This window comes from Apteryx rowi, unplaced genomic scaffold, assembly GCF_003343035.1.
Source record: "Apteryx rowi isolate R43461 unplaced genomic scaffold, aptRow1 scaffold_85, whole genome shotgun sequence".
NCBI lineage: Eukaryota > Metazoa > Chordata > Aves > Apterygiformes > Apterygidae > Apteryx > Apteryx rowi.
In genome coordinates, this window is record NW_020451149.1 from 2,629,477 (window position 1) to 2,645,044 (window position 15,568).

General features: G+C 43.1%; 1 protein-coding gene across 1 annotated transcript; it reads right to left on the reverse strand.

The window, feature by feature from the left end:
* Positions 1 to 8,688: 8,688 nt before the first annotated feature.
* On the reverse strand, positions 8,689 to 12,548 carry GPRIN3 (GPRIN family member 3). Its single transcript, XM_026090157.1, has one exon. It carries the CDS (start codon positions 12,453 to 12,455, stop codon positions 10,065 to 10,067), a length of 2,391 nt encoding a protein of 796 aa, XP_025945942.1. The 5' UTR covers positions 12,456 to 12,548; the 3' UTR covers positions 8,689 to 10,064.
* Between the last annotated feature and the right edge of the window lie 3,020 nt (positions 12,549 to 15,568).

A 15,568-nucleotide genomic window follows, 5' to 3' on the forward strand; every position in this document is an offset into this window, starting at 1 on the left:
ACATTAAGAAATTCAGCACAGTTGCCAGTATCATTCATGGCAACATCAAAAAAGTGAAGAGCAGAGAGGAAAGAGCGAGCTGTGTGATTGTGAACTACCAACCACTTCACTCTTCCAAATGGCCTTTCGAGAGCAACTGAATCAAGCTGGAAATGTAGATGAGTTTGGGAGGAATGAGAGTGCTGCTTAAGATTGGTGAAAGAAGGAGGTATAGCCTGCTATAGTATAGCTGTGGGGCAAGAAAGTTAGGGTGAATACCAGAAAACTTTCCCAGCAGAGAACTATAAGAGAATGTAGAGCCATATCAGTAAAGGCAATGACATAAACCCACTTTAAAGAATATCTCATATTAACCACAACTGGAAGCATATACTGCATTTGGCTGGGCTTCAGCTAGTTTGTCATACTCTTCTGATTACCATGTCTTGCTTAAAACTACTATATAACTCTCGGCTTTCTTAGCCATCATTTCTCCTGCAAATATTTGGTATTCATAAAGAGAGGATGACCCCTTTGTGTGGGGGAGACATTTGGATATGATCTGAGCAAGCCCTAGCCCTGCCTCCCATCCCTTCTGTGCTGCAGGTGCAGAGCCAGGGAAATGTCAGAGGACTGTCTTCTGCCCTCTGCCTACAGAGCAGGTGCTCAAAGCAACTGTAACCGAAGGGGAGCCCGGACCTTGCAGAAGGGCAAGTAACCCAGTGCATGCATCCAGCAACTCCACAGAGCCTTCTCCCTTGGCTTAAGAGTTGCTGAAGCTAAGCAATTTGTCTCGTTAATTAATAGCCCAGTAACTTTCCCTATAAAAGGAAGGGACACAAACGAGAAGGAAGAAACACAGGCTGCTCCTGAATTACAGCAGAAAATTCTCTTCTTGAATGGCCTCACCTCTGCTGAGTCCTGGCAGACCTCCTCTGTCCTCCTTCCCGAACCCAAGCTGACTCAACCCAGCTGTTCCCAGCTCAGGGTAGATGAAGAGGTGAACTCGCTTTGCAGAATCCAGCAGCCATGCCTACGTGCAAGCCATTCCTAACAGGAGAAAACATGGGTGCTGAGTGGTCGTGCTCTAATTCCCAGAGTATTTTTCACCAGCCGATGAGAAACACGTCCTTAACTGCTTGGCTTGCTTATGTTTTTCTGATGTTCTATAAGTGGATTTAGAGAAAAAGCACTGCCGTGAGCAAGTTTTTAATTAGGAAAAGAAATAAACAGAATTACAGATTTAAAGCGGAACCTCAGCATGAATGACCCAAATCCCTTCCTTGTGCTGCAGTCCACAGCAGGCTATTAGAAAACTTTTTTTTTTAAAGTTAATTCATCATGAAGATGGAACAGCAAAGGCAAATTCCTTTGCAGGCTAGCACCCACACTCCTGACTTGCTGAGCCCACTTAATTTTGACTCTGATAAGCGCAAAGGACAACACTTTCACAAAACTATGCTCTGTGGTGTGAGCAGCTGTATCCTCACCCTCTTACTAACACTGCTGATATACAAGTAGCAATGGTGCACAAATTGCTATTTCTTAATTCGCACAGACAACTTTCTGTTGGTCCAAACATGACGACTATCACCATTCATAGCTGTGTACTGCCAGTTACCTACTATCATGCTGGGTACAGGCATCTAATTAACAGTGGCATTCTTTGCAGAGATACCAAGCATCCACAGGTCTCCAAGACCTCAACAGGAGATAAGAGCACTCTACACTTCTCATAAGTTAGGCCACATTTATCTAAATACTCAGTTACAGATTTAAGTACCTACATTTTAAAACACTGTCTTTTGAAACTAGCTATTCATGGTTCTTAAAGGAGAAATTTGAACTTCAATGAGGAAGTCGCAAGGTTTCCATTCACACTACCGCCACATACTGCAGAGCGTTTTTGATAGAATTTTAATCCCAGAATCCATGACAGTTTGGTTATCTGGTTGAAGAAGCTAAGCAAGCTGCTGCTGGTTGGAAAGCTCAGGTTGTCAGTAAGTCAGTTCATGCATGAACAAGGAGCCAAAAAATATTCTTTATATATACAGGCAGCATCTCACTGAAACTGCTAAGTTATATGATATAAAATCTGTGTCAGATGGAAACTGTGCACTGGTTATGATTGGTTTGATAGGATGTGAGCTTATTTTCTTTTACAGAATTGAGCACTGGTCCTTTTTCTGCTGGGCTGGTCCCCCGGGGATAAGGATCTCTATGATTTTTCCGTACTGCAGTAAGACTATGTGAATTAAAAATTAAAGGAAGAGATCTCAGTAGTTTTGCTGCCTACAAACCGAGACTGCCAATTGCAGCATGTAGTTGAATAATCCCACCTACTGTAGGGAGAAAAGCTCCTGGCCCTTTCGGTTCAGGACTAATCTTTGGCAGCCACTAGCATGCAGGAACCTGAACCATACAGCAAGGAATCCAGCAAAGCTCATTAATAAAATACACTGCATAGTTGTCCAAAGCACAGGACAATGAGCTGAAATAGGCTGAACCATAGCAACTAGCCAAAAGACATAAGAATTATAGACACACAGCTGAGGAAACAAGCAATCATTATTTTTGGGAAGAAGGCTCCAACTTGGTATAAACAGTTTCCCTGATAACAGAAGCCGCTGTGTAAACACATTAGCTCAGGATCTCTCCCATTTCTCTCGCACCACTCCAAGTGCGTCAACATGGGAACACAGAAAATGTCTTTCCGTATTCCCCARACAGCCACAGAAAAGAATAAGCCAAGGTAAGAGTACTCAAACACATGCCCTCTAGTAGTGGACAGGCTTGTGGAAACACTATCCCTGTATTGCTACTGGATACTTTGCTGTCATTGTCAGTTATCTTCCAGTCTTGTACTATGAGATAAAACTTTACTTTCTTGCAGGGCAGAAGCTCATCTGAGTTATTCTGATGCCAATACTCTGGGCATCTCATACCGTGTGTGTGACTGCAGGGGTGAGGGGGGGGAACGATAATTTGCTACAGCAGTGACACTGGAAAGTTAAAATTCTGCCTTTTCCATCTTGGAGCAGGATGTTGCTCCTGGGGAGCCGAGTTGGATGAGTGATATGTTGCTGGACGGCAAGGGGTTGATGAAAGGCTCAGTGAATTCATGTGAAACAGTACAGTAATGGGCACCACAGAAAAGCCTGTGTTAATAAACAGCTGTGAAAAAATCAATGGCACTTACATAGAGGGAAGCAGAAAGATCTCTTCCCTGGCAGGGACAGAGCATGCTGTTTTTCCACTGCACTTAGCTTTTGCAAGGTGCCAAGCCATAGGCCTGAATTCAGAAAACCCTCTGCTGTTGTGTCTTACAGATATACCTAGATTTAGCCAGAAAAGCCAGTGACACTTAAGAAGTCCTTTCTTTTCTCATGCCAGCCTACAAACAGAGACCCAGAATAATTAAGACAGTGTTCATTTTATTGTACTCAATGTGGAAATCAGAAGATGTAAAACAGCAAAACATTAAGTTCCCAAGGGACTTGACCAGGTCAGTAACATCACTTTAGTACCATCGTTAAGACTTCTTCACATGCAAAATTCTAGTGATATGTCTCAAATGAATGCTACAGTGCACTGGAAGCCTAAAACTAGCTTTATTCTGTACATCACATTCAGTCAGTGTAACTATAAAAATAATAAAGCCATGATAATATTATTTGTCTTTAGAAGCCCCAAATTGGTATTCTGCTGCCGCTGCTGACTGATTTGTGGCCATCATTTTCATGGCGTTTGCAATGACCAGGAATTCAAAGTTCACCTACCATCTCTCCCTTTAACTCTGAGTACAAATTCACATCACTGTTCTGTGTGCTGCTGAGACCTTAGCACTTGAATGCTCAGATCTTTCTCTTCCAGGTATTGAATTCCTCACGGCAGTGCTTAAACTTGGCTGTGACTTACTTAGAACTATTCACCATGTACTGAGTTAAGGGAAGTGTTTTCAGAAGAACCCTTTAACACAAGTGTCAACCACTGTAGCCGAGCCGCTAAGATGTATCTAATAGACACTGCTTAAAATTCTTAAGCAAAAGATTGCTGAAGACTCTGATGGCAGAGTTTTGTCATGTATTGCTACTCAACAGATGGTCACTCTAAGCAGACAAAAACTTAAGGTCTAATATTTCAAAATGGACTCAGTCTCTGTGATTCTGTTCCTCATGAGCTCTGATGCTTGCTACAACCCATTGTCTCTGTGCAGAAACCAGGCTGTATGTACAACTGTGGATTTCCACAGAGCTTCGGAGCCAGCGTGCGTTTCTGTAGACCCAACCACTGCACTTTCTGTTGACAGTCTAGACACAGAGGTTGGCCAGCTATTTTTTTTTTTTAGCTAGGGTTGTGGGAATTTTTTAGAGACCAGATGARAAAATTCTTGTTTCTATATTGCAGAGCAATCTAAACCTCCTGTTGTTGCCACAAAATTGTGGGAGACGCTAAGCCTCCAGCATTCAATCAGAAACAGCAAAAGGAAAAATCTTGTTAGAGTATGAGTAATGCATGAGTCCTGCAAACCTCTGCATGCCCTTTAAGCACATACACACAYGCACAAACTTACCTACAGCAAACTTTTTGCTAGAGGTAAAAATATTTTCTCTCTGTGTGGCTGGGCTCAATAACAACAGTTTCTTCTTTAAAGCAGCCTGAATGCTGAAAGATACATTTCCCACTGCAAAATCTTCCTTGCTAGGATTTGATTCAAAATCCACTTTACAAATACTTGGGAAGGAAGAGCTGCTCAGAAAAGCACAAAAGCAGGCAAAATAATACATCTCAGAGTTTCAAAAAATGGATGATGTTCATTTCAGTTTGGATTAACTGGGCTGTAACACTTCACTCTTTCTTTTAAATAGCTGCATCGGCTCAGGTGGTAATTAAATTTGGGGACCTAAAAGAAATTTTCAGCCACTTCAATGTACAGGATCTGATCTTCAGACCCATGGACCACTGCAGCATCCAGTGACTCCAGAGAGATTTGGTAGTGCACAGCATTTGAATAGGGATCTATTTACATACCTGGCTTGGGACAGACTTAGAAAATATTGATGACTGATATGGGCATCACAGTCACCAAAAAATCAATGACCAGAAACCGTGATGCTACAAAAAAACGGAAAGAAAAAGGGGGATTCTTTCAGACCTTAGCCCTTGGCTTTCTAAATAACAGAACTGAAACACTGAAACAGCAGTATCACTAAAGATCAAGGAACTTGATTAACAGCTGTCTCTCAGAGCAATTATTTCCGTAAGGCGGGTGTGAAAGCCTTACTTTGCCTTAGTAAYTTTTGGGACTGATTTTCAAAAGGTGTGAAGGGGTAGACCAGGAAAAAATCAAGGAGAATCAACCTAATAAGCTAATAATATTTGTACTTTTATACAAACCTTGCATTTCCTAAGCTAAGCAATAAAACACTGATATAGTAGTTTCTATTATATTTCCAAACCGAAAACCAGTGGAAGCCAAAAGGAATTTTCCATCAACTTCAACAGGCTTTGAAACATACCCTTATTTTCTTTTCAATTTCTACTAACTTGAAAACTCAGAAACAGTAATGGAATTCAAGATAAATGCTCATGTTATCTTTAAAGCATATATTCACTTTTTCTGAATCCCTTGAATATACTTCTCCAAAATGTTCATTTTACAAGCCCTTATGTGATAGCAGTGGTAATAAACAGATATTGTTTGCTTACTTGTATTACCAGTTAGTTTATTAGGTCAGTTTTGCTGAATCATACTTGTATATATCTGCACATTAACAAAATATACAATCTTCGGAAATGTTCTTATTCCTAAAGGCTGCGAAACACCAGAAAAATGAAAACTCTGCGAGCTCAGAATGAACAAATGGGGAGCACTGCAAAAATTAAGCAAAACGGTGGCTTTGCGGACATAAGAATGGGAATTCCTAGTGAAGTAGCTACATCACCTCAGTTCTTCTTTTCTTTTGGTCCCTCCTCATTCTTCTCAGCAATTCCTCCTTGTACAATCAAAGGGACAGTTTCTGGCTCTGAAATGGTGAGACAGATATTCCCTTCCTCCTTGCCCCTCCAGCTCTTTCCCTATGCTTTTTCCAAAACAAGTCAGCAGAAGTGAGGCAGGACTTCACTTCACCACTGCTGCCCAAGACAAGGCAAAGCTGGCAGACACCAGCTAAGCACACCCAGACAGTTTAGGACTTCACAGCCTCACACAAAATCAGGGCTATCCTGCAAACTGCCTGTATCAAGGACCTCCTTGAACTCAGGTTTGACTGGAAACATCAAAACAGATGCACTTTTGTCTTTCCTAGTAAAAAGCTCCTGAAGCGAAATTAGAAGCAATCCTTCCACCTTCATTAAGGACTCCTACAATGATTCCGGTCATGTCAACCTTCCCAGAAGATGAGCCGACAGAGAACAGTTTCCTGACCTTTAGCTCTTCTCCACGATTTTCTCATCTTGCAACAAACTGAAATTAAGAGTTACTTCACCTGGCTAGGCTGCAACCCAGTTTTTTTTTTCTTTTTTCATAGAGATTAACTCTTGGGAGTGACAAAGCACTTCTTTCTGCTTTGAGGCCTCTTTTTGTTACCCTGAATGAATTTCCATGGTTGTTAACCACTCGACCAATGCAGTGTGATTCTGATCACAGGGCAGAGAAAGAACGGAGTGAAGGCACACAGATCGTCTTCCCCTACCCTCTGCCTTACCACCAATCCAAGCATGCTTTTGTTTTTGACACTGATGTGACACCAACAACAGTCTTTCTTGGCTGGTACAAGACCGCTTACACAAGCGTATTATTTGTTAATCATCACCCAAGATACAGCTCTGTTTTGCTGCTGGTGAAACATGCATCATTCCTACAAGGATTCAAGTGGTCATCTAGACATTGCATGCAGGAGAAAACATAATCTGGTGTTAAATTACCAGGTTGCCTAAATTCTGCTCTACTAGGGCAAAGTGAAAACATAAAATATTTTACATGAGATGTGCTGGTGATTATTGACTCATTTTTATGCGTTTGTTTTTGTCACATTATTGCTTGGATGTGAACGTTTGCTGGAATTTTGTGCCCACAAGACAGTGTCATTAACATATTTCAGTTTGTCTTTCAAGCAATTTTTCTTACAGAACACAAAAGCACGATGCTCTGCTGACCACTATAGTTTCTCCAGCTATGCCCACGCAGTTGTTTAGATGCATCCACTTGGTACGGCATCTACCCATCAGCATTTTGTTGTATGTATGTATTGGTGACATTTCCCTGGAAGAAACGTTAGTTGGGGTGGAGGGGTGAGGGTGGACAAGGCTGGTGAAGACTCACAGCTAGAAGCAGCTGCAGGGTACCAGGAGAGACCTCTGATTTCTCACGAAGAAGAGTTAGTTCCAGTGTGGGTCCAGCACACTGCTCATCCATTGCTAATAAATGCCAAGTGAAGTTCAGTCTCAATAAAGCAACTCATACACAGATTTTAGAAATGTTTCGGAGAACTTGAGCTAAAGGATAAAGTTCATGGAAATCGGTGAATACGCGATAGCCGTTTATTCTCCTCTGGAAAAATATGACAATCCATTTATATATTCAGACTGAACACATTTGTAAAGAGACAGTTCAGAGTAAGCTGGATCACAATGCTATAATAAGGAGGATGACAGAGAGAGGGACGCGAGCTTGTTCACGGGACACTTTCACAGGGAGACAGGCTGGGCAGCAGCTAAAGAGGAAGGGGGCAGAATGAAGGTGAAGGCACAAGAAGGAGCAGCGCGAAGCCTTGGACCGGGACAGGAAACAGCAAACGCCATGGAAAACTTTGGGAACCTCTTCAGGGCTGGCACAGACACAACATGGTAAGAGACACCAAACTTGTCAACTAATCTTACCTAATGATGCTGTCAATACTAATCCCACACAAAGTTTCACATGAAATTCACATCTCAGACACTGCTAGGAAGGCGATGGAAACAGTAGTAACAAAAGAGACAAAACTTTCCTCTTCGTAGGCAGATGTGAGAAGATACTCTCTAATGTGGTATTTCAGATTCAGCAATTCAGCATCAGGTGGGAGATGACTTAAAATAATGTACAGAAGTGGAATAAGGATGTGCCATAAAAACCCTACAATTATGCCAGAGGAAAATTAGGAGTCAATTCAGTATCATGTCTAGAGGCAACAGCTTTCATTGAACTAGTTTAAAATATTATGCCTTACAGAAACTTTACAGTATTTTACCCCCCTGCTGGGGAAAAAATTGTCCCCAAACAGCTGCTTTGAAGGCCTAGCAGTTGATACACTCACAAATTTTGGTCCCCTGAGTAAAAAGGTATCACCTCAGGGCTGCTTCTCAGGGGAAAAAAAAAAGATAATAAAATTCATTTACACTGTGTAAACCTGTAAGATAATCTACACAGTAAGTCAGGTGTGTGGTACTACAGACAGAAATAAATTATCATCATGATTCATGAAAAAATCTTTAATGGAATAAAAATAATTCCTATTTAACTCTAGTCCTCTGCAGGATTGCAACATCCAAATCCTCAATGCCTTGCAGGATTGAAAACTGAATTTTCAACAAACTGCAGGAGTTCCCCAACTTCTCATGGATAAAAAGAAATAGTGGGAAACACACTCCCCAGCTTGGAAAATATTATTAATCTGAGAAATGTGACAAACACATTTGAGACATTATTGTATATCACACTTCTGGAGAAACAGTCACTAAGCTACCTTTTATTAGCAGATTCTGTAACTTCTCTAACATTAGAAATACAGTAAAGATTGTCTCAAGAGTTCAGTATTTCTGTAAAATAAATGTTTCAAGTTAACAATATAATGCTTTATAATATAGATAGAATTAGGTAAAACATAAAATATGCACAGGCTAATTAAATGGCATTAAGTTTATGAAAGGCAGCAAGAAAAGCATCAAAATACTACTACTATTACTACAAAAAAACAGATTTGGACAAGGACTTAAAGGAAAAAAAATCAGAGCAGTGTACACACTAGACATGTAGGCTAATGGACCCAGATGCACAGCATAGCCTACTTCTACTTTAAAACATCAGCACACATCTCTAAAGAAAGAAAAAGGTCCATGTTTTTAAAAAGTGATTTACAGAAGAGAGGTGTTCAGCGCTGTCGGAGAATCAGAGCACTGGAGAACCCAGACTCAGGCGGAGAACCCAGAACTACTCRCTGCTTTTGAAAGACTTGGCCAGACTTCGGCAGCGCAAGTGACAGCACCGTGCTGACAGACACGGGTAAATCTAGTTAAGTGCTCTCTCATGTTTTACCTTATCTGTCCATATTGCCTACTTACACATCCCACACATCTTAAGCGTGGCTGACTCAGGGGAGAAAAAGCCCACAGAATTTACCTCTCTCTCTCTCACCTCTTGCTCTAGCCATCAAAATCCCATTTGCTTAACTTACTTCTTCTCCCAAGCGACCATCCTTCAACCTCGTTCTTCACTCCTTCCTTGCTTCTACATTTCAATGGGAGGGGAAGACCCGACTCTCTCAGGCTGCCATGAAAACTGCACCCCACAGTATCAACAGTAGCGAGGCTGATCAGCGATCAATGTCCTTAGCCTTTTCATAAACTTGCCTCAATGTGGGTAACTTAAACGTAAGGAAAGTTGTCTTCTGTTATTGTTGGAGAGCATTAGCTGTTTACAGCTGTTTAACCTTAGTTTCACCTCATCCAGCCCCCCCCAGCCTATCCCCTTGTGTAAGACCTTGCGATGCAAAAAAATCACTTCTGATAATAACTCTGATAATCTTCTCTCTGCTTCATGCCTTATCAGAATGTCCTGCTCTCCCTGCAGCAAATTAAAACTGTGCTTTTGCTAAGTGCCTAGCTTTTCATCTGCCAGTAGATGGGTGGGGGCATACTGTGGAATTACACCAGCTGTGGCAATAATAAAGGCATGACGGAGTGACTACTCGGGAAACAAAGGGTAATAACCTCCACTGGTGCTGCATCACAACTCCAACAGCACAACTGAACAGCAGGACTTAAGACTCGAGGGGAGGGGGGGTCTCTATACCACTGCAGACATCTATCCACCCCTGCAAACCATCTCAGTCTAACACAGAGGAAGGAGCAGGTCGGACACAGCAATTAGGACGCCGAAAATTCTGCAGCATGGACTGGAATACGTTATGCTGCCTCCCTTTCAGTTTTTTATTTGAGGATGTATCCGAGGAAATGGATTTCCGGTTCTGGGTGTTTTGAGCCCGGATCAGTTTCTCATGTTCACGTATTTGTCTCTGTAAGTGGTTTTGGATAGCAATTCCCAAGGATTCTGGATCGAGGGAAGCACCATAAACCTCCCACGTCATGCCTTGCTCATCCCACACAACGTCCCTGACGTGCTTGGACTGCTTCACCTGCACTTTTGCCTCCATGGCTGGGGTGGGCTGCTTTTTGTTTTCCCCAAGATTTGGCAAAGCCTGAGCTGAAGCATGAAGAGCCGCTGTATCAAGCTCAAGTCTGGACTCCTTGGCCTGAAGGCCTTGCTGCTGGGGAGCTGCTGAGGCCTCCAAGAGAGGGGTGACATGAGCAGAACTTGCACTTAACTCAGGTATTGATCCTGCCTGCAGACTCCGACCGCTGGTCTTCAGAGCCTGGCTAACCTCTCCTCGGTCTCTGCCATGCCCCTTTTCACCTGTATCCTCTGAATTTGCCTTTAGGCTGACAGTAGCAGGTTCACTGCTAACATTCATCACTCCTTTAGGATCAAGCACCRTCAAGTTTTCTTCCTTTGGTTTGACCACAGATTGAATAGGAATTGCCTCCACTTCATTCACACCCTTACACTGCACRAGTTTTTGCTCAGAGCTGCCCAGGACCTCTTTCTGCTTGATTTCACTACATGCATTACCGGGTAAGGGTAACTGGCTGCTTCCTGCATCCTGGACAAGCTGTTGCACATTGCTCTTGATTTCTGGGACAAYTGCAGCTGAAATAGTGTTTGGTTCATCACAACCAGACTGTGATGGAGTTTGATTACTGGTATTAACTGCGAGCTGGTCAACAGGCATTGCCTTTGGCAGGACTGGACTGTCCAAGGGCGCCAGAGCAGCATCCCGGCTGCCTCTGGCCGCACAGACCATTTGGGCACTATCCACAGATGTCCCTTGGGAGGTAACAGCTGCAGGAGGGCAGGGCAGAGCAGGTGCTGTATTATCTGCTGATGCTGGAGAGGCCATGTTAGATTGGTCTCCAGAATATTTTTGCAATTTGACAGCCTGGGTTTGGGCTGTATTGGTCACAGCTGTAAGAACGGTCGATTTTGACATGATACCAGAAGAACATGGGGACTTTGGGTGTGAGGACAAACTGTCAATAAGTTCAGACTGGCTCAGCCCCCCACTGCCTTGATAAATGATGTGCAGTTCCTCCTTTTCCTCCAAAGGAGGATTCCCTTTTAAGAAGGCAGAAAGGATACTGGGGCTGGTGGAAGCTGATTTGCTCTCCACACTGGCCACGGCCTGAACCTCAGCATCTCGCCACGTCCTGTTTGCTGCTTCCTGAGTTAAAGATCTGTTCTCAGTCTGAACTGTCATTGTACCCGTTTCTCTGAACTTGGAGAGCTGGGTCAGGCCTGAACTCACTGTCTCAATGTCCGCATTGCATACTGGCTGCGTACTCTCATGTCTGAACTGGGCTGGTGACTTGTTGCTCTGAACTACTGCACTTCGATCAGTGGGACATGAGTGCACAGTGTCTGCAGCCCTGCTTTCTGCCTCCGAACCAACCTGTGGACCTGTCCTCAGATCACCTTCAGTGTCCCTCGCTGGAGAGGCTGACTGACACACAGCAGGATCAGGTTTTTCTGCTCCCTTTTCTTTTTCCCCTCTTTGCAGAATGTTTGCCTGAGAAGTATGAAAGGACTCATTACCCCTGATAGGGTTGCCTGGGGAAGAATAGTTTAACACCTCAAGTGCTGGCTGATCATCAGTCCCCTGAGGTTTCAGTGCAGAGTCATCCATTTGTGCCAGGGAGCTTGACTTGGCTTGGCTGCTTTGCACAAACTGACAGGAGTTCTGGGGGGCTGGCATCATATCTGGCCCGTGCCCTGCTGAACGGGCTCCTTCTGCAGTCAGGGCTTGCACTGCCAGCTCCTTACTGCCTTTTGGCTGCGAGTTACTAGCAGACTCTACACCTGCAGGATGCCCCTCTGAAGCCTTGCTGAAGAGCCCAGCAGAAAATGCCTCCTGCCAGCTAGCATCATCCCCGTAGCGTTTCTCACGTGTCTGAATGTTGGCAGCTGTGGTGCATTTTAGGTCAAACGAGCAAACTCCAGCAGAATCAGACACTGTGTACGAAAAGCCATTGCTGGCTGTTTCTCGACTAGGTTGTTTGGGCTGGTGCTTAGCAGACTGCAGGTCTCCCAGGTGATCTTTCTCCTCAGAAGCGGTGACCGGGGAAAGTCTGGCAGATCTCAGAGGATCTGGTACAGTCCCCATGGAATATCTTGGAGCTGTGGCTTGCTGTCAGCTTCTACGAGTCGTCTCGCAGGGCAGTTTTTGTACTGGGGGCAGACTGTCGGCAACAGCTTTCCTGTTAATCTGTTAATGAAAGAAACATAGCGTTACCAGCAGACAGATTTAAGAAGAAAAGTAACCAACACAAATTCATTTTACAGCTTGAAGAGAGATACTTGCAGGCAAAGGGGAAAGGGAACCACCTGATTCTGCCTACAAGTCATGGAAAGCTGAGCCCTTGGCTCCAGTTTGTAATGGTGGACATGCTCTCCTAAGTGGTTCTCAGTTTCCAAAGATAGAGATTGCAAGTATCTCTCATTTCTGAGGTCCAGAAGAAGATGATAATACTACGGTCAAAGCAACAGAAGCTGTCCTGTTGCTGATACATTACTGAAAAAATGACAGAAAGTGAGGAAGAAGGAAAAGAAATACCGCATATGGAAGTATGCTAAAGCTATGAAGAGAAAGCAGACATCAACAGAAAGGGGAGCAGTCTTTGTGTGGTAGTTTGAGGGAAAATACTTAGCGTCAAGAGGTCATGAAATAACCTTAGTGTGATAAAATTCTTTATCAAGCCACCTGTGGAAGAAAGGATGATCTAGTAGCTACCTTGCCTGCAGTGTGTATGTGGAGAATAGATCTGATTCCCCCTAAGACCCACTCTGTGACCTGCACGGATGCCCTACCTTTGCTGTGCATCACTTCTCCCTTCCCCTCATGGAGAGCCTTTCTCTAAATCCACTATAAACAGGAAAATGCTCACTCAAGACAACCAGTAAACGCCAAAGACAGATGTCTTTTGGTAAATTCAGACTAATATGCATGAAATTAAACCTCATGGTGAAAGAAATACTGYGGGAAGACAACCTCATCAGTGATGTAGATAAATGCCAAGAGAAGCTACTGCACTGGTTTTACTAAAGCTATGGAGCTATGCGCATATTTAGTGTTTTCACATTTAGATTCTTTTGAAATAATTACAAGGAAGCCAGAAGGAGTAACAAACTGATGTACAAAACACAGGCACAGACCATCTAGAAATCAATTTATGAACAGGTGATATGAAACAGTTTGGAAGTGAAACAGCAGCATCACAGAACAGTAATGGCCCAAAGCAATGGAAAATGTCATATCCAGTGAAACAGTAGGGAAGGATTTTAAGCAGGTGGAGCAGAGTTATCCAAGTTGAAATGTGGCCAGGACTGCAGAGAAACTAYCACTTCAAACAGGAGTCAATCTCAAAATGTGCTTTTTGACTGGGGTTTACAAAATGGCTTAGCATTGCCCAACTCAAATCCTGCTAGAGGTCAACAGCTTGATCCCCTCTTAGTGTTAGCAGAGCAGTGGTGGCCAGTGATGAAACCCCACTCCATTCTTCTTGTTTTAAATTGTAGGGTATATCTTGTTTTTAAGCCTCTTTTAAAAGCTTTCCTCGGTCTGTGCTGCCAGAAAAACGCCTTTGTGGGATTCAGAAGACACAATGAACATTAATTTTATGTTAACCAGGGGGATGATGATGGGAAAACTACTTYACCTCTGTGTGCCCATGTCTCTGGGCATACAGCAGGGTTTCCATTGCAATGTTATTTAAAAGGTGCTGCTGTAAGGAGCTGTGTGATAGCTCAGTTTTACACTCAATTGAAGCTGTTCCAGACCCCCCCCCCCCACTGGCCTTATTAGCGTAAGCCTTTTCCACAAAACCTCCCCCCTCCCCTCCTCTCTCTATACCAGAATGGCGCAGGGTACCAGCATCTCAGGGTATACAGAAAGAGAGAAGGTAAAAAAGTGTTTAATAAAAGCAAAATTAAAATGAATACAGACAGCCTATTTTCCTAAGAAAAGAAAAACACTGCAACTTATTACTTATTGATGAAGCTTTATGTCTTCCAGATATTAATAATGTATTTTTTACATTGTGTCTCTTATCTCAAGTACCTTTGGGCTTTATCCAACCACAGATACACCTAATCTGCTGGGTTAAGCCAGTCCTGGGAAACTGTGATCCTGCCCCCAAAGCACACTAAGCTGTTTAGCGGGAATCCATGATAGCAGTCCTGTATCACTCCAAAGTGGTCTCCTCCAAGAAGAATGATTGCTAAGCTTTTTGGTAAACAGTACGTTTATGCAAATCTGTGAGAGTTTGTGACCACCTACAAGATGTGTTCATTTCATTTTGTGTTCACTTTAAARCCAACCAGTGTAGTCCTAAAGAAAACAAAAGTCATTCCAAACTTCCCACTGCCATACTGTGACTGAACGTCTAATGACCGTGAGCAGAGGAACAGATGGCTCTGGGCATCTGTTTTTCCAAGTTCTGTTACTCTCTTCTTTCCTTTTCTGAACATCAATGCAAACCAAACCAGTATACACAATAGGGCAGGTCACACTTTTTTTTAGATCAAGAGTTTATTTAAAAACCACTAAACAAACAACAGGACAAAACCAAGCCATATTTTTAGAATGAGATATTTTACTTGGCACACAGTTTCAGAAGAAATAAAGAAGGCAGAGCAAATCTGTTTGGCTCATCGCTATATGAAACTCTCTAAGAGCACAGTGCCCAAAATCAAACACTCTAGATGGCAGGAAATTCCCTGTGTTGTCATGTGTAAATTCTACCAACCACCTTGATCCCAGCGCAGGCCTCTGGGTCCATAGCTAGAAACACCTGTGAAGGACAACCCTGCAATCTGGAACACTGTCTTTAACTGAGACCCACCCGATGGAGCAACAATTCCTGATTTTTCAATTAAGTAAATCAGTTCTGATCTAAACCCCAGCATGAATTTCCCCCAATCTGTGTACTGCCTCTTCAGCAGCATCACTAAGAAGTATCATTAAGAAAGCTGGGTTTAATACATACATGTAAATGGCTGTTACAAGGGCTAATTAAAAGCAATATGGCTGCCTACCCCTAAAGGCATAATGCCAGCCCAGGAAATTCTGCCCCACCAAATTCGTACAGCCCTGTTCTCTGAAGGGGKATAACAGAGAGGAACCCAGACATTTCACTTGACCCCATAACACCGAGGATGTTGCACTTGGCAGCAGATTTGTGGAGACTTAGTTCATGTTCATGAGCATAACTCAAAGAT